The following is a 24,687-nucleotide window of genomic DNA, read 5'->3' on the forward strand; positions in this document are numbered from 1 at the left end:
AACCCAGAATTTTCCACAAAATACCCTTTTCTGGCCAACTTCAGTCACAATCTCTACGCAGAGCTATTCTTACTGCCTCTCCACACACACACAAAGGGTGTCTTACAGTGTCTGTTTCAATTCCACTTCAGAAGCACAGAATTAAAAGACAATGAGTATGGATGAATCAAGTCCCACGTTGATTAAATTAATCAGGCTTTTATGAATAACATGCAACATAATAAAATTCTGAGTGTCTGAGAAGAGGATTCAGTATTTTAAGACAATCAAACAATGCCTTCCGCAAGGCTTTCTACTTGGTTGATTCTGTTTCTTCCAGCACTAATCTCACACTACAGACTGTAACCAAGGGATAATTTACAAGAACTTTGTCATCTTGCATATGGTGTTATTCTACTGATCTACTCCCTGGAGAAGTAACAAAGTACCTGAATTTCTAACTACTGCTCTACCAACTAATTTGTAAAACAGTCTCCTCTAGCGTAAGAGATCTGGTCACCTTTTCATCTTTCTATAACTGTATCAGAAATGTAGCTGCAAATATCAGCTATTAGATTATTAAATATTCAATATTATTAATAAATATCACATATTAGAGGACAGAGTACTAGCAGTTAAATGCATTACCTCTTGCCAACACATTTTGGGTCTTGATAAGGATGAAGTCAGAGTTCAGCAGATAATTCATTCTCACCGGCTCCTAATGTATTTTATCAGCAGTTGCAGCCTCCTGCCCCAGTCCCACTAGATGTAGTTTAACATCAGTTCAAACTAGTTTTGATATCAAAGTTTTAAGATCAAATACCAAAGCTCATTCAACTGGCAGGTTGCTCAGATTTTTATTTTTTTTTCTAAGAAAACTGCATTCTACATTTACTTAATTCATACAAAATCATGTATTCAGTGAATTGTGGCAGGAGGACTGGACTGAAATGGAAACCAGTGATTCATGTTAATTTTTTTAAACAGGTCAAAGAAAATCATCCTTGTTGTAAATCTATTTATCCCAGGAGTTTTCAGACTGTTTTCATCAATAAAAACCCAAAGCCATTCTTAAAAAGTATCCATCTTTTATCAATTTTATGCCTGTGTTGCCCTTAGCACACAATTTTGAAGAGGTCACAGAATGCCAAACAGTAACTTCCAAGTACAAAGCCTTCCCAAGACACATCAGTACATACAGCTTCAGTCTCTTAAAATAAAAAATAAAATTTCCTATATAGATTTTTAACCTGATGAATCCAGTCATTTTTCTAAAGTTGGCATCTTGTTAAAGCATAAAACCAAAACCATTGTTGTTCATAAATAACTGATTTTAATGTTTTAAGATAAAGAATTTTTCTTCTCAGAGGCTTGTAACAGTCTTTTATTATGTTCTACTTCCCCTCCCTTTAATTTATCCTTTCAAAACAGCTCAATACACTTCTCTTTTTTCTGTAGTAATGCCTATGTGCATTAAAAATCTCACATTAACTAATGGACACATGAATTCACCCTCAGCTGAAGAATTTCCAGGCAAAGACTCATGACTCATCTTTTTCAATGAAATAAGTTTGTGAATTAGAAAATTTCACTACAGTTTTGGTAACATCTTACATTATATTCTGCTGTAAGTTAACTACTTGAGTCATCAGTTTTTCAGCATTATTTCTTACATTCATTTCAACAACTTTAGGTCTTTTCATTTTCAGGAAGTAGATGGAAGAACCTTCACATTGAAAGGGAAGCAGATTGATTTAGAACCAATTAATAAAATAAATGGCAACCTATTGTTAGTACTGGATGTTATTCCCCAGAGTTTATAAGAAATTAAAAATTGAATCATCAAATAATGAACTACGACATGCAGAATGCCTATTTAAATAAACTATGGGATTAATAGGGTGGAAATCAGGGAGAGAGACATGAGGTTACCAAAACAGTTGCAAGGAATACAGGAAATTTAAGTGCAGGAATCTGATCTCTTCATAGATAAATGGTATGATTACAGTAAAGCACAGAATTACTAAACATGTGATAAAAAGGAAAGAGTCTACATGACTTCTGTGGAGACAAGTAATGCTCAACCTCTCATTCTTTAAAAATACTTCAGGAGTTGGCAAGAAGCTGAATTCAGGAAATACTGCTAACAACGCTTTTTGATTTCTACAAACCTTTCAATAAGTTTTATCATCTAAGCTATCTTGGGACATGACAGAATGTTATTTCAAGAAGTCTGAAGGGCAGAATAAAGACTGCTTGCACAACAGAGTGGTAATTATTAAAGGTTACTTTTGCTGGAACCAGTGTCATTCAATAAAACACATTCATAAACAATCTAGAACTGGCAGAATGGTAAGCGTTTATTATTTGGAGTACTCAAAACTAAAACTAACTGCAGAAAGTTGCAGAAAAAACTTATAATCCTGTACAACTTGGGATAAAGTAAGAGGATCAGTTTCAATATCTGTAAATGCAGAACAACGTATGTGGGGAAAAGACAGCCTAATTGCGAACAATGGTGGGGTCTAAATTAACTCCTCCTGCCCAGAAGAGATCAAATAATTCTAAATACCTGCATACACATTCTCAAATAGCCAAAGGACTAATAAGAGTCAATCACTAATTTAATCCCAGCCTACCTATGCCTTGAAAACACTTTCAAATTCTAGCTCCTCACCTAAAAATATAAAGAATAAAAGTGAACTGGAAAGAGATTGAAGCAATTTATCAACAATTCTGTAGAGGAAATAGTAAGTGAATTGGCAGAAGAATTACAAAGGAATGATATAATAAAAATCCATCTAATCGTAACAAGCGTGGAAAAGACAGATAGTGAAGAATCATTCATTTCTTTTAGTACAGAAATTCAAAGACCATTAGCTTTGAGCTCTTCAGCAGATACTTTAAAAGAAAGGTAAGCATCTTCCTCTTATAACTGGGAAACTATGGAACTTAACATCAGTGTCCTGTGAAGACAAAAAGTATGAATTACGTTAAATAGATAATTGAACAAATCTATGAAATAGAAGTCCATCCAAATGTATCCAATACATTCATATAAATATTAGGTGTGCTCCTAAAGGCCAAGGTTGCCAGAAACTAAGAGGTAATTCTGTTAACCTATCTGTTTCATTCTTGTATTCATTCAGTACATGCTACTGCAAATGCTGTCTTGATGATAAACAGGTATTTAGAAGTGACAGGCTTGATTTGGATTCTCTAATTATTCCTCCCTCCTCCCTGCCTCAAACTCTACCAGTTATATGTTATTTTATTTTTCCAGATAGATTTTATCTCTGCATATTCATGCCTGCACAAGAGCTATGTGCTGTCTGAGGAGTGGGTCAAGGCTTTGCCATCATGCTCTTGGATTAAATAAATTATTTAATAAGCATATTTACACCTGGACCCTTCCATAGATGATCTTATGGTCAGCCATTTTCACTGGCTCACCACAGCTTTCTATCCCTTTCTGTTCAGAAACCCTGAGTAAGCACCTGGAGTACCTTGGGCTCTGCAGAGATGACACAGAAGCTGAAGATCAGATCCTTGAAAGTCTGAATGGGATTCTTCTGGCTCTCACCCAAGATAGCTAAGTATCACTCTGGATGACTGTTCAACCATGTGCACAATCTGAAAGCATTCACTGGAGGCTTTGGTCTGTTGTGATAATATTTTACAAGAACTGATTGCTCCTGGAACTATCACTATCCTCAACCCGCTTTTTTGTTTCCCTTTCTCTTTGTATACTTGAAAATCTATCTGTGACCAGATAAAGCTACAGGTCACTCAAACACCTGAAGCTGCAGAGAAATTCCAAATTTATTTATTTTTTTATTTTTTTTTACTGCAAATTTCTAGGATTAAACTGGGGCGACACTATCAGGTCAGGAATTTAAAAAGTAGTTCCTAGTTTCCTTTTAGGAAAGTCTTTAAGGTCTCTGAAGATTCTCCTGAAATGACAAACCTGCATTTATTTGAATCTTCTGGTTTCCTGGTTGATGGGGATTTACTACTTTAAGGACAACTGGACATTTTTTATAAAAAAAAAAAAACAGCAAAAGGAATTGGCTGTTCTAAGTGCTAGTCTGATAAATAACACTGTGCCTACTGACAAAACTAATTACTAGGCCATACCTCAGGAATGAAATCTTCATCCCTGACTTCCCATGCCTTATCCAAGCATCATTTTTAGTCAGAGAAGATGAAACTGCTTTCCTCTTTGCTTTGCCATTCAACATGAAGCACAATAATCAGCTGGAACTACATGGGCTGCAATTCAAGTAGATGACTGTTCCCATATATTTAGACTGATAAAGCCTTTAAGTACCTTGTTAAATCAAAAGCTTGAATCTCACAAATATACACTCAGAACTCTAGGAAACAAGGCAACATGTAAATAAAGCAGCTGCAAAGCTATTGTAACTGTTAACACTCTTATCATTACAGAGCAGAAATCCTTCAGCCTACTCAGAGAAAGTGGAATCTTGCTAACTTTGGCAAAAATCCTCAAGGGCAATCCACGATGTGCATTAAAAGCAGCCCAAGTGCTTTCAGAGATAGTCAAGAATGGTATGTTGCACTAAAGTGTTTCTACAAGGCATATTATGGCACATTAGCTGTGTGTTTCAACTCTGGAGTTTTGTTCTGTAACTATTGGCTATTGGTCTTGCAATTGTATTATTTCAACATGGAAAAAAACCCAAACCACTCTTTTACCTGCACAGAGGAAATGAAGAAACCATGTATTGAAGCAGATTTGGTTCCAATTTTGATACCTTTGCTGGAGAGCACAGATCAAGAAATGCTGCTTCATGCTGGGAGAGCTATTGGACGCATCTGTTATGACAATCGTAAGTATTAACTTGAGAGAATCCTATTTTCCCAGGATGTAAGGCATGCTCTTATAAGGCACTGTAACCTGTAACTCATTATAATTTTCTTATGAGACCCAAGAACATCCTCCAGTTAGATACACAATTCACAGAGCTCACAGACACCAATCTGAATGCATCCCAAACACCTCCTAAACTCTGGGTTTCCCCCTACATTTTTTACTTCAAGGTGACACATCTTTGTCAGAACTGCTCTGCAAGAGAGTAGCACATCCTCATATATATCTTAATAAATTTTGCAGAACTGCCTTAGGCTCAAATCTTGAATAGCTTTATCTTCTTTCAAAGTAGTAACACCACCTATAAAGCATGCGCTTGTTCAAAAAGCGTGCCAGAAAACTCATACTCTGAAAAGCACTGAGATATATAAATAACTGTGCAAGGAATGGACTTCTCTGAGGACCATTCCTTGCATATAAATGTTTGTGCTCCAAATTTTTCCATAAAGCCAGTACAGTCGCTTACCTGCTGGTACACCAGCATTACTGCAAGTCTGTTTCACTTCTGTCAGAACAGGTTTAGCACAGATTTGACAAGGTGACTCTGACTATATGATACATGCCCTACTATTTTTATTACTAAGAGAGCAATAAATACATAATAGAAAAAAAATAACTTTGATGATTCTCTGGTTGGATTACAATTATGAATGATACTTTCAGGTGTCTGTCATACATGCAGTCATCCAAGCTGCAGCCTAACTCTCAGTAAGACTGCTGCAAAAGCAGTGCCATTGTACCGTTAAGCAACCATCACTGTCCAGCTTTGTATTGGAGTTCTTCATATTCTCAAAATAATTTTAAGTTTTCAATCATTACAAGACAAGCTACAAAAAACAAAGAAAAGTTTTCAGTGCTTCCCTCAGCAATTGTGCATGTGGATGGAGACAACTGCAGTTAGTATCCTCAAACCAGGACCAAACCAACATTTATTTACTCTTCTTTGTTGACCTCCCTTAAATTACATGAATTTACACCTGTTTGAAAACTTTACCAGATCTATAAAAATGCCAAAGATACCTTGAATTGAAGCACTCCAGGACTCCTCACATGCTGAGCAACTAACATTCAAAAAACTAAAAGAGGATGATTCCTCTAGATCAATTTTAAAGCAGTCTGCCTGTCAGTGGTATCTTTGTAATAAACCCAGGTGTTGGTGAAGTATCTTGTTTTACAAATTATTATTTTTTAAAAAAACAAGAAAGAATCATTATTCTAATAAGCAAAAGGCAAGTACATGCTACATGCAGGACATTTGCTATATGATTCAACACTGTTGATCCCTGAAAGCAGAGCTATTGTTAGACTGTGCTTTATCTTGGGTTTCCTGTCCCTTCCTTCTCCCCGCCCTTCAGAACAAAAGAAGCCTTAGGATAATAAAGTTGAGATTCTCATTTTCTGAGAGAAATAAGCCATCTGTCAGTTCCTCACTCAATTTTCAGACACATAGCAAGAGATGCAGTCCATCAGAACTCATCTGAGAAGCTGCACTAGTAGTAGCAACACTCATACAATTGCCCTAATGTATTTTTACAGTGGCTTAATTCCAAGAGTCAAAGTAGAAGCAGGAGGCTTAGTATAAATCTGTCCTGAACCTGCATTTCCCACATGCACACATTAGCCTGAACCCACAGCACAAGAGCTGTACAAATTCCAACAGTGAGAAAGCACCAGATTATCCTGCTGCAAAGCACCTCAGTTGGACTTTTTACTTATTTAATTGGTCCCTATTTAATCACCTTTAACTTCTATGTTTACTATTACCAGGGGATCTTCAGGAAGAGCTGGTTAAGGTAGGAGTAATCACATCACTAGTCCGAATACTAACCGATTATGCAGAGAGCGAACCACTTGTCCATGTTGATCTGCTGGCTTTATGCAATCTTGCAGACCTTGGTAAGCAAACATTTCTGTCTCTTGGAGCAAGATACCATCTTCACATTTCAGCGTCACTGTCTCTCCATGTACATGTAGAACACCCATAGGCTTGTGGGGGGTGTTGTTTCGGGGGTTTTTTTTGTGGCAGTTTGTTTTTGCTGAGTTATTTGAGGAGGATGACTGTTTTCGTTTTAGTTTCTTTTGGGTTCTGTTTTTTAAACACTACTGATACCTAACCAGGGACTAGCCACAGTACCTGTACTGGAGAAGTAACTACTCTTTCCTGGAGTACCACCAATTGCTGGTACACTACTAAAACAATTAAGATTTAATAGACGGCTTTTGATCCAGAAAAAAATATAAAGGACATAGCTTCAGGTGGTAAACTGACTGTCAGCTACTTCAGATATAGTACATTGAATACTAATTTATTTAAAATTAATTTCTATTTAATAACCAAGTGTATATAACTTAGTGAAGCAGCATCCCTTTTCACTTACACAATCTTCAAACCAAAGGCATCTCCACTGATTTAAAATACATCTGCCCTACTTTACACAAGTTGTAAGCAGAAAATGACCAAGTAGAAAAATATTATCACAATTTATATATTGTCTGACTATAATTTGATATACTGCTTCTTGCATCTAGGGATAGAGATGGAGAAGGGGGCATGGTATCACCCTGTTACATCATCCCCTAGTGAGATGTGCCCTTTATAGATCTCTTGTATTACTTAATGCCATATTCCTTTCAAATGTGTTCTATGTCAGACAGCAGCAAGCTTTGAAAAAAATCTGATCTCTGTTATCATGTATTCTGTAGATGTCTGGGATCCCAGCAAGACTAGAGCCAACCAATCAAGGCAGAAAATACACTACCAAGGCAAACTGGCCCGTGCCAATTTGAAAAATTAAATAATCATACTACAGATGGATTTATAAGAGTCAGCGGAATTAAGCCAGAATTAATTTGGCAGCTATTATCATGTCATAGCTACAGGAATTACATAAATAGTGTTAAGGAAAGAAGCACTGGGGGGAGAAGGCATAGAGAAGAGTTTTGCTGTCTCAGTGCTGTCCAATGGGACAGAAGCATGTACAAAAACAGAAAAAGCATGCAAAATCAAGGTAGTGTCTAGCAACTTTAGATTACAGGGAGATATACTTTTTAACATTTAATCAGACAAGTAAACATTAAAAAACACATGACTTTATCATATACACAGATACAGCCAAGGAAGCTCTCAGCAAGACAAAGGTTGCTGAACAGCTGGTGAAACAACTGAGAAGAGCAGAGAACCATGAGAGGTTAGAAATGGTCTTTGAGGTCCTGCAAGCACTTGCAGAAAACGGTAAGGCTCCTTTCAGCTTGGGGGAATGAGGGGAGACAGTGTATTGGTACTTAGCACGAGCTTTCAGTTTGCCATGGGTTCCTCCATGGCAAACCCTTCAGTGGAAATACAACACAAGACCATACAAAATCCTGGCCTGGACAAGATTTTGAAGATTAATAGGTGAGGCAACAAAGAAAGGAGGGAGAACAGCATTCCTCTCTATTTTGGTGGCTCCACGAGATAGCAGATACACACTATGGAGAAGATGCGCTTGAAAGAGGGAAGCAGACTAGACAGAATATTTTTTATAAAAAAGTTACAACCAAGTACAATAGAAGTTATCTACTGTAAGCAGTGGTGTAACAAGTACTGACTAGAATCACTAAATATGTCTAGATGCCTGATTTAAAGGCATGAAAACTCATGACTGATAATACAAGAAATGTCAAAGATCACTGGAGAATCTTTGCTCATTCTGCCAAGGTGTTATGCTAGAATCAGAACGTCTGTTTCAAACAAAACTAAAAATGTGACTGCATCTGAAAAAAGACTGACTAAAGTTCAAGCATTTAGATTCCTAGTTTGAGGCATTTCAACAAAGACCTAAGAAGCTTCTAGTGTGCTTTTACTGTGATCTCTACAGATGCTCTGAAAGTGCAGTTGGTGGAGGCAGGCGTGCAAGAAGTGCTGTCTGAGATCCTGCTGAGGTTGCAGGGCAGATCACAAGCTGAAGACACATGCATTGTGAAGGCTGCGTCAGACCTCATTGTCTCTCTGCTTGTTGGAGGTAAAAAAAGGCAATACTGACAATCCAGATACATAAAGACACAACATCAAGAAGTCCCCTTAGCTGAGTTGCTATCCACTATTGCTTTCATTTCCTTAACACTGACACATTCACAACCTGTTTCATAATCCTTAGGGGAATTACTCTGGGAAAACCACACTTTTTCACTTTTGATAGCAGCCTGGCGCTCACGCTGCCACATTTCCCTTCAAGTGTATGCATTCCTTGCCTCAAGTCATCTAACATACCACTGTGACTGCTCCTGCACAGAACACAAATGCAAGTAGAACTTCAGGCCATTGGAGCTGTACCAGTGGTTGTCAACTCACACCCAGATTTTGTAACTTTACTTTCAAAGCTGAGTCTAAAAGCCAGTTTTAACTTAAAGCTAATAATCAGATTCAGTTCACATGGTATTGAACTACTCATGTTTCCTCACTATTACAAAACTGTGTACATACTTCGAGAATTTGGATTAACAAATGAAAAGTAACAACTCTTCTGTAAGGTAAATTCTGTGTCTATCTAATAGAAACAGACCACACACATTGCTGACCCAGATTTTTCACTAAATATTTAATCTCATTTCAGGAGAAACACAAAAAGGCTAGAGACCTAACAGCAACTTAGTTTAGGTGGCCCTGTCATGTTATATTTTGGGCAATATGGATTAAAGAATAAAAGTCAAAAGCTGGACACCTCTACTGCATCTCACCAACCCCAATTCCAATGCAACCAAAAATTTTTAAGACTTAAATTATTAACACATGCAGCTACAGAAACAGGAGCAATGGCTACTGCTAATTTTACAAAAGATGGTTAAGGTTGGTTATTCCCCACTCTTCAAAGATGGAAAGCCATGGTTTGAGAGTGGAGCCATAAGCAACACTATTAGATTTCACTGTTCCATGGCTCTGAAATAGGAACACTCTTGTTTTTCTTCAGCCTGGAGACTAGCATTCTTTAACTTACAGATGCTAATGATATTGAAGTAGTTTGAGGGACAGAATTGTAAAAAATGGGTTGGTTAGGTATGCAAGCTTTCACATTTCCTTTCCCTCCCACCCCCCCACAATCACATGTTGTTAGAGCGGAGACTCTGGAAATGCTTTATGACAAATATAAAACAGTAACATATATTTAATGCTGATTTAGGTTTTAAGTCACTTCTAGGAAGTGAGACATGGAGATAGCGGGAATCTCCAGATAAGCCATTTTATCTTTTATGTTTTCCTATTATAGAAAGCAATAAGCCTTAAAACTATGAGAGAAACAGAGAGACTCTTTAGTCTTTTGAAAGGCATGCTGTGCTGAATCAGCCTGCATAAGATACTCCACCATATTGTCCTTTCTCACCAATACCTACTGTACTGGGTTCAAACTTAATTAACAAAAAGGAGCTTTTTCAACATTGCTCAACTTTCAGCATTAAGATGCAACCTTGAAGCCCCAGCAGTTACAAAAACATTCCATTCTTATCAGCCTTAGTTAGAACACACTGGTGCTAGTTAAAAGAAAGTTAACTGAAGAAAAAAAAAAAAAAAAAGGAAAATTGGCTTCATCCTGGCTCACACCAGAACAACTCCCTTTCTTCCTTGTCTCATACCTTGCTCTGAATCAGCCATTATGAATCACAGCTCTACAAAGGCCACAGAAATACCCCTAGTGCCTTTAAACTGGCTATCTTCAATTTATGCAGCTGAATGGCTTGCTTTGTCACTTGCTCTTCTCCCTTCACCTCCCCCATAACCGCATTAGAGTTTTCATGTGGAAAAAGTGAATAATCCCTTTCAGGCCCCAGTATGTACTACTGATATATGCACAGCCTTTAATCTAAAGAAGAAAAAACCCTGAAAACTGATTTCAGCATCAAATGACTTCTAAAGCAGTGAAAAGATGACAGACAGCTTTTGCAGCTATGCAAGTGGCAGTTTCTACCAAACTTTATCTATGAGCCATTAAATTGAAGGTTCTGCTGCTATCCAAGCAAAAATCCATAGGAGAGAGAACAAATTTGGAGCTCTGTGACAATCACAGCAATGCAATTACTAATGGGTTCTGTCTATTTGACTTTACTACAAGAGAAAAAAAAATGCTCTGCCACTCTTTAGTTTGAAAGGTGCAGGAAAAAGAGAAATTAAGTTTAATTACGGTTAGACTACATTCAGATCAAAGCGCTTTGCCTTGCAATACTTAGCCAGACCAAAAGATATTCCTAGAGAATCTATGTCTAAAGAGGACTGGGCAATTTTTCTCATGTTCTCTGATCTACAAAGATTAAGATCAGGCAAGAGAACACTTGAAAAACCACAAGCAAGAAGCATCAGCTTTAGAGAATGTATACATGACTTTTGATATCAAAAGATTTTCATATCGGAAGAATGCATAGACTCACAATTCTCTCATGAAAATATCTACTCACATTTTATAAGCATTTGACAAATTCTTATTTAACATACGTTGCATTACAGGAGAAAAATATGCTACTAACTGAAATGCTAAGTGATTAAAGGAAAAGAAGGCATTGGTTCAAAAGACGTTTAAATCAGCAAAGGTCTTATGAGAGCCATTTTTAAGTGTTATACACACAAAAAGTAGAGGTCTGTGCATATTAAGAATGAAGTTAGTACCACAAGAAGCACATAAAGCCACTTTTGGCCAGATTGTGTATTTGCATGAAGTCTGTATAGTTCCACACAAGTACCCCAGGTGAAGATGTGGTCTTCCTATGTAAATTTCACTTTGTTTTGCCACATTTAAACAAATGGCATTCACGTGGAAACAGGAAAGATTACAGAAATTTTGACTGGTGTCAGGAATATACTTATCTTCCAGTATAATAAACTGCATAAAATACAGAAAAATAATTGCCAAATGGCATCTTCAAAACACTTCCTTCAAGAACAATGCAGACCATATTATGGAGGGCTTCCTTTTGCTCTTCAGGAGAAGACTCTCATTTCCAGTCAAGGTGAGCTAAAGAGCTTTTGATAACAAAAGGGCTGTCACCTCTGCAGAGCAAGTTCTCAGAGAGAGATATACAGGAATGCACTGAGAGAATACTGCAGAGCATGTACTGGGCAAAAAGGCAGTGATTCTTCGGAGTGTACAAATCTGCTATCTCACCAGCATTAAAAAGAACAGAAATCTCTAGGTCAACTCATATTTTCCAAATTTTTTACGAGCAGAGCACAATTAAGACTTCTCATTTCAGTTAGTGGGTTTCTCAAAACAGGTAAGAAAAAACGAGGCTTCATTCTTTTAGTGATTAGCTAATGACAAATTATTTTATCTACTACAAGGAGTAACAACAGTACAAAACTAGTAATCAGACTCACCACTGGTGGATAAGATCCCTGCTCTCACAGTAGTCTCTTAAATCAGTAAAACAGTAACATTGGAGTATTAAAGCTATCCTGCAGGGAAAACACCAAAAGTATTCCACCACATATGTAGTGGAAAATAAAACAGTACTGAAGCAGAAATTAATTAGAGAACACATGATTTTGGATTTGGCAGTGACTGTCCACAGAAAGCTCCCTCAAGCTAACCTTTACTGGAGGTTTACTGGAGGTTTACTGGAGGTCTTAGCATCAGTTCACAGGTGGCTGATGCCCACTTATCTCTAAAGATGGTAAAAAAACAATGCAAAAGCTCAATCTTATCAACACATGAAAACAGTCAAAGCAATGACTCCCTGAATTCTCAATTTGCATGATTCATATCTGTTACTGTGTTTCTTCTCTCTCTCACCTGGTTGCTCTTGTCTTTCTCTTCAGATGGCAACTGTGTCCGAATGGTGCAGCTGGGAGTCATACATCAGCTTCTGGATCTTTTGCAGAAACACGTGGAGAGTGAGGATGTGTCCGTTCAACATGCTGCACTCAGTGCTCTTCGAAATCTTGCTATACCAGGTACAGAGTCTGAAGATCATTGACTTACACTGATTTTTTGTAAAAACAGGTCATTTAACAAAGATCTGTGCAGCTCTGCTCAAGTCATCAATTCCAGTCCCTTATACCTTGAAGGACAATTGACCTTTTTTCCCCCCTTCAGAGACACATTTTTTAATAAGTCACCAGGACTCATCTATTAAAGGGTCTAAACACAATAAAGTGTGATCACATTGCCAGCTGCTGAAATGGTTTCATATTAACAGCTTACAGCAGTTCAAAACAAAAATGCAGAACAGGGTTTCCAGCTTAAAACAGAGTATGGGGTAGAGCTATCACATCACAGCCAGCAGGGATTTTGTAAAATTGCTACTCTTCTATAAAGCCAATACTCATTGCAAATTTGGTCTTTGTAAAATACTTAAAAATTACAACACTTAAAGGAGGTGTATAAAAGATGGGGACAGACTTTTTAGCAGGGCCCATTGTGACAGGACAAGGGGTAATGGTTTTAAACTAAAAGGGGGTAGATTTCAACTAGATACAAGGAAGAATATTTTTTTTACAGTGAGGGTGGTGTAACACTGGACCAGGTTTCCCAGAGAGGTGCTAAATGCCCTATCCCTGGAAACACTCAATGTATGGTTGGATGCGGTTCTGAGCAACCTGCTGTAGTTGAACATGTCCCAGCCCACTGCAGGGGAGTTGGATTAGACAACCTTTAAAGGTCCCTTCTGACCCAAATGATTCTATAATTCTGCTCTTGTCATCTTTTCTTAATACACTTCAGAAATTCATGCTGCTTCTCATTTCAAACTTAAGGCTTCCATATTAAAGTGCAATTCAGACCAAACATGCTCTGCTAGATTTAGTATAGCACCTTGCAACACAGTCCTCACACTGCTATGTAGTACTTCATAGAAGAATCATAAAATCCTAGGGGTTGGAAGGGACCTCGAAAGATCATCTAGTCCAACACTCCTGCCAGAATCACACAGGAACGCATTCAGATGGGTTTTGAATGTCTCCAGTGAAGGAGACTCCACAACCTCCCTGGGCAGCCTGTTCCAGTGCTCTGTCACTCTCACAGTAAAAAAATTTTTTTTCGGATATTCACCTTGAACCTCCTATGCTCCAATTTGCACCCACTACCCCTTGTCCTATCACTGGTCATCACTGAGAAAAGCCTAACTCCATCTCCCTGACACTCACCCCTTACATATTTGTAAACATTGATGAGGTCACCCCTCAGTCTCCTTTTCTCCAAGCTAAAGAGACCCAGCTCCCTCAGCCTTTCCTCATAAGGGAGATGTTCCACTCCCCTAATCATCTTCGTAGCTCTGCGCTGGACTCTTTCAAGCAGTTCCCTGTCCTTCTTGAACTGAGGGGCCCAGAACTGGACACAATACTCCAGATGTGGCCTCACCAATGCAGAATAGAGGGGGAGGAGAACCTCTCTTGACCTACTAACCACACCCTTTCTAATGCACCCCAGGATGCCATTGGCCTTCTTGGCCACAAGGGCACATTGCTGGCTCATGGTCATCCTCCTGTCTACCAGGACCCCCAGGTCTCTTTCACCTACACTACTCTCCAGCAGTTCAGCCCCCAACCTGTACTGGGACATGGTGTTGTTCTTCCCCAAATGTAAAACTCTGCACTTCCCCTTGTTGAATTTCATCATGTTTCTCCCCGCCCAACTCTCCAACCTATCTAAGTCTCTCTGAATGGCAGCACAGCCTTCTGGTGTGTCAGCCACTCCTCCCAGCTTTGTGTCATCAGCAAACCTGCTGAGGGTACATTCCATACCCTCATCCAGGTCGTTGATGATGTTGAACACCACCGGTCCCAGTACCGACCCCTGAGGGACTCCACTAGTCACACACCTCCAACCAGATTCTGCCCCATTGACTACAACTCTCTGACTCCTTCCTTTCAACCAGTTCCTGATCCACCTCACTACCTGATCACCAAACCCATACTTGATCAACTTATCTACAAGGATGCTGTGGGAGACGGTGTCAAATGCTTTACTGAAATCAAGATAAACCACATCTACTGCTCTAGAGAATGACACCAACACTATTTTCTATTTTCTAGAAATAAAAGAATTGAAGTTGTCTGCTGATTTTGTTATGTAAGCTAGCCAACACTTCTGGTCTAACATTGCTTTGAAAAAGCGAAAATCCCAGAATACACCAGTTGCTACTTTGCCTCCACTACTTCCATTAAAAGACTGATACACTCATACCTTCTTACAGATAGCCCTCTCCAGAACTTCACCTGTTTCTTTCAACTTATTTTTGTTCCATTCTCAAGTAATTTATTTAGCTTAACTTGTAGCATTATCACTCTCTGGATCATTATAGCCAGCCATGTTTGCCTATTCAGTATTTTAACAGAGGGATTTCACACCTTACGCCCCTTGCTGCTTCTATTTTATTTCTCTATAAAGACATTTTTTACCACCACTCATATCAGCAGTTGGGAGCCTGTGCAAATTACTTTTTTGTGCCAAGAGTGTGTAGTATTTTGATCAAGATACAGCCTAACACAGAGCTATTGGAAAATTATCATACAATCATAAAAAATCATAGAAAATCATCCAACTGAAACTAGAAGAGTAATCTAGCAGGCAAAATGTAACTATCTTCATCAGCATGAAAAGGTGATAGTTTTCTACAAGCCTGGGGGTGTCCAATGCTTAATTCTCATTGACTTCACTCCTGCAATATGTACAATAGGATTCATTATTACAAGCCAAGTAACCAGTTCATCTCATTGTTAAAATAGCATTTATTATTAATTTCCCTTAACAACAAGCAGAAATGATCACTATCTAACTCACAACTAACCCCATTCCTCACCAAATAGCCAGACCTGCTTTTTGCAATGCCAAGCCCAGGCACTCCTTAGGAATTCCTTAACAAAGCCATGAATACAGCTGATCTTGAAAAGATCAGAGGATCTAAAAGTAACAGTAATAGTAGATCTTTATGTTCTTCACAGTTGTACTTTAAAAGGTTCAACTATGAATTATAAAATATCAATGTACCATTACATTAAAAGATATTGAGTCTGTTTTGGTTATATACTCAGCTCAAGTCTACTGGAAAGCATTTTAGATCTTTCCAAGTGTGTTGCCAATGCATAGCACTTAACATGCTATTCCTACACTGTGCTATTCCTGATAAATTAAAAAAAAATCAGAATAAGAAAGCTGTAAAACATTCCCTCACAATAATGCACTTCCAGAAATACACAAACTCTGTAACTTTCAGCAATACATGGTCTGCTACTTGAAGGCAGGTGAAGAAAACAACTGAGTGCAAATCCAATAAATAATAAAATTAATATTAATTATAGGCCAATACTTGCAAATGGACAGTGGGGATGTCTTCAAGCAATTCAGGCACTGATCTTAAGAAAGAACAGGTGTTTTTATGAAAAAATCAGTGTCATTATGCTCTAGTGAGTGGATTCAGTCTGTGTCACTGAAAAACAAAGACATTAACTGTTAACTATTAGTTAACAGTGTCTACTTCTTTGTCTGTCCAACAGGAGCAGGAAGTTAAGAACAGTTATCTCCTTAATTTCACTGCCCTGTAATTTCCCCCCCTCCAAAAAAAGCCATGCAGAAGACAGAAAGAAAATTCCACTAGAGGAAGCAGCTTTTGGTGGCTCAGTTAAGCAGCATTTAAGACTCTTTACAGACAAGCTTCTGATTATTACCAGGGATTACTGAACTAATAACTGGAGCAGACACAAGAACAGGGCATCAGAGAGCTCAAAATACAAACAGAAAATTCATTCTCAAGAAATATGTCTATGTAAATAATTTCTGCCACCTAGTTCAGTTAAGATGAGCAAGTATAGGAAAAGCTTGTTGATGTGAGTGGGTGAGTGGATGGATAATCTATTACAACTATAAAAAGGAAGAAAAACAACAATGCTGCTTTGATCCTCTTACATGCTTCATTCCCAGCAAGACTGAGAGAAAAAGTAATAAAAATGTCGTAACAGCTGTTAGCTAAAAAAAGAAGCCTGAAGTTAGGCTGAAATTGCTGAGTGCTTTAACAAGTTGGACCTTTTGCTAAGACCGTAATGGACTGTAACACTCATAACAACAGTTATGTCCTACTGTATTTTCACATGCTTGTGTAGTTAGTGAGCTTCACATCATCACCCTTTTTTTTTTTGGTAGTTGTTAACAAGGTTCAAACACTGGAGGAAGGCGTGGCAGAACGGATCCAGACCCTTCTAAGGTCAGAGGTGCCTCCTGTGCAGTTTAAACTTCTGGAAACATTACGGATGTTAGCAGATGGCCAAGGTAGGTAACTGCTACTGTTTACTGATGTAACTATACACTCCTCCTCCCCTACCTCTGCAGGACAACGGATGTGCAATGAGACTACAGGCTAAGCGTCCTGCTAACCTAATTCCATCCAATCTGGATAAATTCCAACAGAGATTGCCAGAGGGTGCATGCCTTCCATAGTGACCTAGTCAGCCTCCGAGGTAGATGAGAAACAAATCAAATGAAAGAATCAGCAGTAGTCACTCAGAAATACCAAAGGCCTAAAAGGAAGATATTTTCCAACTGAGATACACCAACAAGGCACAAATGTGATGGAAAAGACTAAGCCTAAGGATTTACAGTGCCACATCATAGGAAAGTAAATCAATAGAAAAACTGGTGAATATAAATGGACCCAAGAGAGCTGGGGTGGAGAGAGGCAGGAGAAATTAGTTTCTACTAGTCACTCAGCCTCCATAAACATTGCCAGGTTTATCTTGCTGCTGTGGTGCAAATGTTAAATTCACCTTGCATGCTGAAATACAGGATTTGGGATTTTTTAATGGTAAAAATGTTTTAATTCTTTTGTATCACCAGAGCAGCTGCTTAAGAACACTACTCAGTAAAGACCTCCATGAGGTACAGGAATAACAAGAAATAAGCCAAAAACAAAATCAGAAAAGTTATGGAGATTTTGAATGGGTACTGACAACCAGTACAGAACAATTATAATGACAAATACATTAGTTAGAAGGGGAAAAAACTTTCACTCTCCTACATTCCATGCTGCACTCATTTACACCACTGCAGACAACACTTTGATATGGCAGTTACTTGCATGCTTTTCCAAATGAATGTGCATGATATAAAATTCAGATCTATTAACTCGTACTGATTCCAGTCCAGTCAAAGGCTGGTTTAACTTATACTTTGCCACAACAGGAAATGGAAATGACAAGACACACAGAAGCCTAGCTTCTTCTTCTCAGTTGTTGAAGGAAGTCCTTAGCTTTTTTCAGTGATGACCAGTGATAGGATGAGGGGTAATGGGTGCAAATTGGAGCATAGGAGGTTCAAGGTGAATATCCGAAAAAAAATTTTTTTACTGTGAGAGTGACAGAGCACTGGAACAGGCTGCCCAGGGAGGTTGTGGAGTCTCCTTCTCTGGAGACATTCAAAACCCACCTGGATGCGTTCCTGTGTGATGTACTCTAGGTGACCCTGCTCTGGCAGGGGGGGGTTGGACTAGATGAACTTTCGAGGTCCCTTCCAACCCCTAGGATTCTATGATTCTAAGTTCATTTCTCTGAAGTTATACCTGAATTGTGACAGGAGACCTTTTAGCTTTTAAAATTGAGACATCAGAATAACACAGATCTAAATTATTAAACACCAGATTATCTTTTTTGTTTACTTAATACTATTTACTAGAACTATGTTAAGTTAGAATTTGGCACAACTTCTGAAGCAAGACAGCTATCAAAGTGTAAAGCAGAAAAAAAATATGTAGAAGATTATTCAGTGTTTACTCATCCCTGCCTATGAGCACACAATTCTCCCACCTTTAATTGCTTTCAATTTTGTCAACTCATGAGCTAACATTGCCTTTAATTAACCCTGCCTAGATCTCTTAGAAATACACATCTACTAAAAACTCCACAATAAATCACCCTGAACAAATTAGGAAAAAAAAATAGAAAAAGGAAGTGCCTGTCATTCCTCACCTCCCTGTCTAAAAATACAGAGTACAGGTCAACCTAGAGTTTCTGCAAAATAATAATGTAATTTACTGACACTGAACTTCTGGTCCACGCTCTATTTGACCCTTTCCAGAATACTTCAAAACAAATACAACACAGACAGAAAGGGATAGGTAAAGAAGAAAGAACGAACTGACGCCGTCAGACAAACCTATATCCTCTGTTCCAGTTCTTAACGCTGGTTCTTCCCTAAGCCTGTATTTCACCAAAGCTCCAAGACACAAACTTCTCAGTACCTTAAAACCCTGCGGACTTTTTCCCACATTTTCCCTTTCTGAATTTCCTTACAAAGATCTCCCTGGCTACCTTTCTTTCAGGCTTGAAACTATTTCAATGGACTCACAGACCCTTTATAGCCCTTTGTTAGGGAATGTATTATTCCTATGATGGTTCCAATTCCCAATCACACAGATTAATACTTCTAGCAAGATTTGAGATAGGGTTCCTGAAACATAGGGAAAGGAAAATTAAAAGGCTCCTCCAGACTGTGAAGTTTTGATAATGCCTATTACACAGTTCAACACATACTCTAAAGACTTGAGACATGCAATTACAGTCATGGTGTAATTATGTACTGAGACCTGGCTTCCCACATGCCACCTACAGTAATTATCACCATTACCGACTGCTGAAACAGCAAGAACAGCCTCTGAAGAACCCATGATTACACTTGTGTAGGAATCAAAGAGCAAGTGCAAGTAACCAAATGGGAGAGAGACAGTCCTCATGAAGAATTCAGTATAGCAACAGAGTATTTGTTTTCAAAGATATGAAGCTGTTCATTTTAAACCCTGCTTCAGAAGCCTCTTAAAAAGAATAGGTCTATCAGAACTTGATTAGGTAAAAATTTCCAAGATCCCTTATAAGCCAAATACTTTCATTACAGCTCTTAAAGGATACTGAGGTCTTGACTACTTCTACACTCACATTTCTGTGGCAGAAAGACTGAAGAGTCTGATTTTGAGTGACTCTAACTGACACTTTTCCCTTCAGCTGATGCTGCTGAAATCCTGGGCCAAGACCCCATACTGCTGACCAGCCTGGTGCAGTGGTGCAACGCCAACGACCACACTGGTGTCCATGGAGAAGCAAACCGGCTGCTGGCATCTATCCTGCGCCACAACAAATCCCAAGTAGGAGAGCTATGGCTCTGACAGATTTCTGCTTGATCCTTCTCACATGTTTTTAAAGCTTGACAATATAGGTATGGGTTAAGTGTTGAACAGCATATACAGGTTTATTGTTAAAACATGAAAAACCCTCTAGTCTGTCTCAATACTAGTAAGGGAGAGATGAGCAGGAACGCAGTGCTTTGCACAGCCACAGACAGTGCACAGAAACAAGTAACAGGGTTACCTACTGTCACTTGTCAACTTTTACCCTACTTGAGTAAGGCCTAACAAATGGTAAGTAGATAAATCTTTTCTATATCCATAAATACTAGTTTCAAATGTCAAATTAAAATAGCAAAGATAACCCAGACCTGACCACAATGTCAGTCCTCAAGAAGCTGCAGAAAGCCCAGTTATCTACTTAGTGATGGATGAATCTGGCATGATAGGTATCTGCTGACATATTAGGACAGGCTTCTGTTCCTTGTACATCATGCTATTATACACATGGATCCCCATGATGCTTTACTTTGATGTAGTGATTAAAAATGTAGACAATATCTGCACAGGATTCACTACAGTAATACTGACCTTTGTTAATTTGAAGGCTTGAAATGAAAAATTGGAATAAGGTCAAAATAAAATTCTTGAGACAAAACATATCTATTTTTATCTTACATACATGCATATACCTTATGGTAAGTACTGACATTCCAAGTAAATTAGACCAGCACTAAGTAGACATGTATAATCAGTGTCAAAATACGTTTCCTCTGTTCTTTAAGTATCATCAGTTTGCATTGCTGCAGGCAAATAATTTCTATCTATTCAGAGACTGAAGAACGCAATCTCATTTCTCTCTTTATTCTTATGTCAGATTTTCATCTGTGATATTTTACCTTTGCTTTAACAGGAAGTGGTCAAAGCCATCCAGGAGGCACAAGGAGTGAAGCATTTGGTTTCTATGACAACAAGCAAACATGATGCCACACAGAATGAGGCTCTGAATGCCCTGACAATAGCATCTGCAATTGATTTAGGTAATTTTCTCCTAAAAACATCTACCTGTACACTATCTAAATAAAGAAACACTGCCATGCTGTTAATTCTATATAACACGTAAAACCCCCCATGTTTTTTGTCTAGATTTTAATCAAGGAGTTCAGTCATCCAGATAAAGAAGGCAGTAAGCTTCAGAAATTGCCTGAAGATTTTTTTGTTTAGCATAGAGTCCAGGGATCAGGCTGTGTGGACAGGTACAATCTGCTGAGTAGCACATTAGAATGTTAGAAACCTACATTCAAAAACATTTTAAAAAAAGCAAACCAGAAGGAAAGTAAAGGTGATGACTACTGAAAAAGATGATAAAGTTCAAATTAAGACAAAATTAGGGACAAATTATGGACTTGAATTGTCAATAAAGACTATGTATGAAGGAAATAATCTTCAAAGGCAGATATTTCAATGTAAAAGAGAAGAAAGCAGGAGCACTGACAAAAGAGCCTTGGAGAAACTGCAAATGAACAAGTGTGAAAACCATAAAGGCTCTTACTACTTTCACTGAGTTCATCTTCAAATATAATCTTTTTCTGATTTTTCCTGTATGACTGATAACATTTGAAAATAGGTCTCCATTTGTTGTAATAAAAACAGTCACCAGACATCTACATACATCAAAAGAAACTGAAAAGAAAATTGGGATTTCCTATACCAATAAGCAAGAAATTGAAGATCCCATTTTACTACTTGGTCCACCACTCAGGCTCTCAAACTCAGTGTGTATCAACATTTCCAGCACTGATCATTGCATGTTTTGACCTATTATGAGGTCATTTTAAACAATCTATAGTACAAAGGTTCTGTCTTCCAGAATAAGGCCAGTGAAGAAACACTGTTCAGAAAATAATACAAAAATTCTCCAGTACAGAAAACAGATGCCCAAGACGTCCCTGTAGAGCAAATTTGAAATGAGCCAGTCAGGAACTTTATTTTTAAAAAGCACACATGTTCACTTTCTAGCTTCTTTTTAGGTAACATCTCAGGTATTTATTTTTCAGAAACCCTTGAGGAATCTTTTAAGGAATCACAGCTGGTTCAAAGCTTACACAAACTTCTACAAGATGATAATACAAGTCCTGAGGTGAAATATAATTCATTGGGTCTTCTGTGCAGTCTTCTTAATTCAGGTAACTTCATTTTAAGTTGTCTGTGATAAAAGGATGAATATTGGATGAAAAAAACAATTGTTTACTGTTACTGAAGCATGCTGCTTGTGATGTTGCAGTCAGTGAGCAGCAAAGGATATTAAAGAGGTTCATTCTTTATTGATCACCAAAAATCCCAGTCAAGTAGCTTCTTTAAGAAATGTCGATTAAATCACCAGTTGAATAAAAAAAAAATAAAGGCTTTATTCCAGATTCAGTGGCATAATCAAGTCTTAAAATAGCAAAACTAGAGCCTTGGAATAAAGGTATCTCTGACAAACATTTGTCAGTCTCAGGTCGTGTATTTTCCACAGCATTTTTCTGTTCAAAGAAACAGTCTGTATCATCTCGCACAGGCAGGTATACCTTCAGCCTATGCCATAAGTAAGCCAGAAGCTGGGATAAAACAGCAATTTAAGCAATGCTGCCTTTGCACAGCAATTTTTAGTGGAATGTATGAAGGGTATGATTTCACTTTTTCTCACTCTATGATTAGGGAAGACTTAAAATGCTTCAAGCAAGATCTGACTCCTGCTGGATGTGTGGCACAGAGAAAAACTATATTGAAAACAGGAGTCCAAAGATCTCATGCCAGTTTCTCCTTCCTTAATACATAAGTAATGTAAATGGAAAATAATGATTGTGCTCAGACACTGAACCGCCTGGAGGAGCTGGCTGCCTTTTAAATCCTGGAGCCACCCTGTATTCACAGAGAAGCTGGAAGTTGCAGTATACTGTTTCTTTTCCTAAAGTTACACAGATACATAAGAATAGGGATAAACATTTGCACCCTTCAGTGCTACTACAGAATATTGACACAATAGATGTTATCTATAAGACTTTTTTCCAGAGGTGTATATATTTAGCACTTCAGAGGAGAGCTGCAACACTAAGAGTTGAATCTTACCAATATGGAAGGTTAACAAAGCATACAGGCAAAAAAATGCTGGAACTGTCCTGTATTATATTTTCAAAATGCTTTTATTCAATCAGTTCTTAGAAGTCAAATAGAAGAAAAAAACTCTTAACATGTTCAATGCTTCCAATGGCTGAAAGGGTTATCTACTAAGAAAAATGTATTTAAAAGCAGCTCATTTTAAACAGCAAATACTCCAAACTTTTATCTTTCAATAATTATTGGGACCTATTATGCCATGGCATGTCACTACAAGTCAACATTTCTTCTCTTATTCAGGTGATCTGAGACAAGAAATAGAAGAGGACAAGATTAAAGAAACCCTTGAACAACTCTGCAGTCACAGCAATGCAAATGTGGTCAAGGAAGCTGTCACAACATTACAGGTTTTGAGAGGAGAGACACTCCACTAAGCTTCCCCTCCTCACCACAACCCTTCACTGCTGCTGAGGCAAACGCAATAAAACACCAGCTTTGGCAGCCCTACCTTGCATTTGTCATGTTGCTGCATAACAAATACTACTAAAGCCCAGGACTTTCAAATAATTATGAAAAAGTCTCAAGCTTATATCATGCAACCTAAAACAACTGGGTTTTAGATTACATGAAAGCTGTAGCTGTAGGGTTAACTGGCTTGAACTCAACCTCTACACATTGTGAATTGACCTGCAAGCTCAGCTGCTAACCAAAATGATCAAGAACACCACAAAACTGTACCTTTAAACCATTTCCCCCTTTAATTTCCAATTTTAAAGCTCATCCCTAAGTTTTTATCTGCTAGCACTACAAGCTATATTCCCAAGTATCTTGAGGTCACGGTCTCAGAGTTGCAGCTATTGTAACCTGGAATGAGATTCAGAAGAAGGAAAGTTTACAGGAAACTGCAGTCAATATCCACACAGTGCTTAGACGAGACATAAATTAAAGCTAGTTAGAAATTACAAGTGGGCATGTATGAACATTTGGAGACAGCTGGCATTTCATTGAAACTGGGTTAATGTTAGATAATAGGTTGTAGTAAATGAAACGTCTCCAAACATTTCTACAAACCTTTCCTATTTAAAAATAGCCCCTTGATAAAAAAAGGTTGAGAACAGCATCTATTGCACAATTTGTCCTTATGGGACCTGTAGAAACAGTTGCAAGTAGGTTGCCGAGTCACATTGCAAAGACTTAGGAAAACAAATTCAAAATCCTGCAGTGGTACATATTGAAGAGCTATGGAACTATCACTTTTTTGCCAGCAATAAAAAATATTGAGGAAAAAAACCCCAAGGAAGTACTGACATCTAAAAGTTATTATAAAGCAGGAAATATTTAAAAGTCAACAAGGCCTCCTGTTCTCAAACAACTAGAGTAGAACAGGCATATGTCTGCAAACAAACATTGCAACTGTTCTTGCAAGAAGCTTTCCCACCTGCAAAACATGTTAACATTCTTTAGTCTTCTATACTTCTAACCCAAATATCACTTTTAAGAGTACCTTTGAGAAAGGGAATTTCCTAAAACTACCCCAAACAAGTCACTTGGTGAGTAACACACAAGCAGGTTTTGAACACAGAGTAAAAGAAATGAAAAGAGGTGGTGAATCACAAGAAGTTTCCTCTTGTTTAAAGCAGAGTGATATG

At 38.0% G+C, this 24,687-nt stretch overlaps 1 protein-coding gene across 1 annotated transcript; it reads left to right on the top strand.

The window, feature by feature from the left end:
- Nucleotides 1-2,036: 2,036 nt before the first annotated feature.
- On the top strand, nt 2,037-23,472 carry LOC104389167 (rap1 GTPase-GDP dissociation stimulator 1-like). Its single transcript, XM_009998125.1, has 14 exons — nt 2,037-2,055; nt 3,463-3,573; nt 4,432-4,554; nt 4,710-4,835; nt 6,644-6,772; nt 7,983-8,108; nt 8,734-8,877; nt 9,651-9,695; nt 12,657-12,791; nt 16,975-17,100; nt 19,821-19,960; nt 20,853-20,979; nt 21,997-22,125; nt 23,339-23,472. The coding sequence occupies exons 1-14, from the start codon at nt 2,037-2,039 to the stop codon at nt 23,470-23,472; spliced, it is 1,614 nt and encodes a 537-aa protein (XP_009996427.1).
- The last annotated feature ends 1,215 nt before the right edge of the window (nt 23,473-24,687 follow it).

This window comes from Chaetura pelagica, unplaced genomic scaffold (assembly GCF_000747805.2).
Source record: "Chaetura pelagica isolate M959 unplaced genomic scaffold, ChaPel_1.0 scaffold205, whole genome shotgun sequence".
NCBI lineage: Eukaryota > Metazoa > Chordata > Aves > Apodiformes > Apodidae > Chaetura > Chaetura pelagica.

What these genes read in the sequence shown, in the direction of transcription:
- LOC104389167 (XM_009998125.1), top strand. An exon ending in GCAAGCACTTGCAGAAAACG is followed by an intron (nt 8,109 to 8,733) that starts GTAAGGCTCCTT and finishes TGATCTCTACAG; the next exon opens with ATGCTCTGAAAGTGCAGTTG. An exon ending in TGCGCCACAACAAATCCCAA is followed by an intron (nt 19,961 to 20,852) that starts GTAGGAGAGCTA and finishes TTGCTTTAACAG; the next exon opens with GAAGTGGTCAAAGCCATCCA.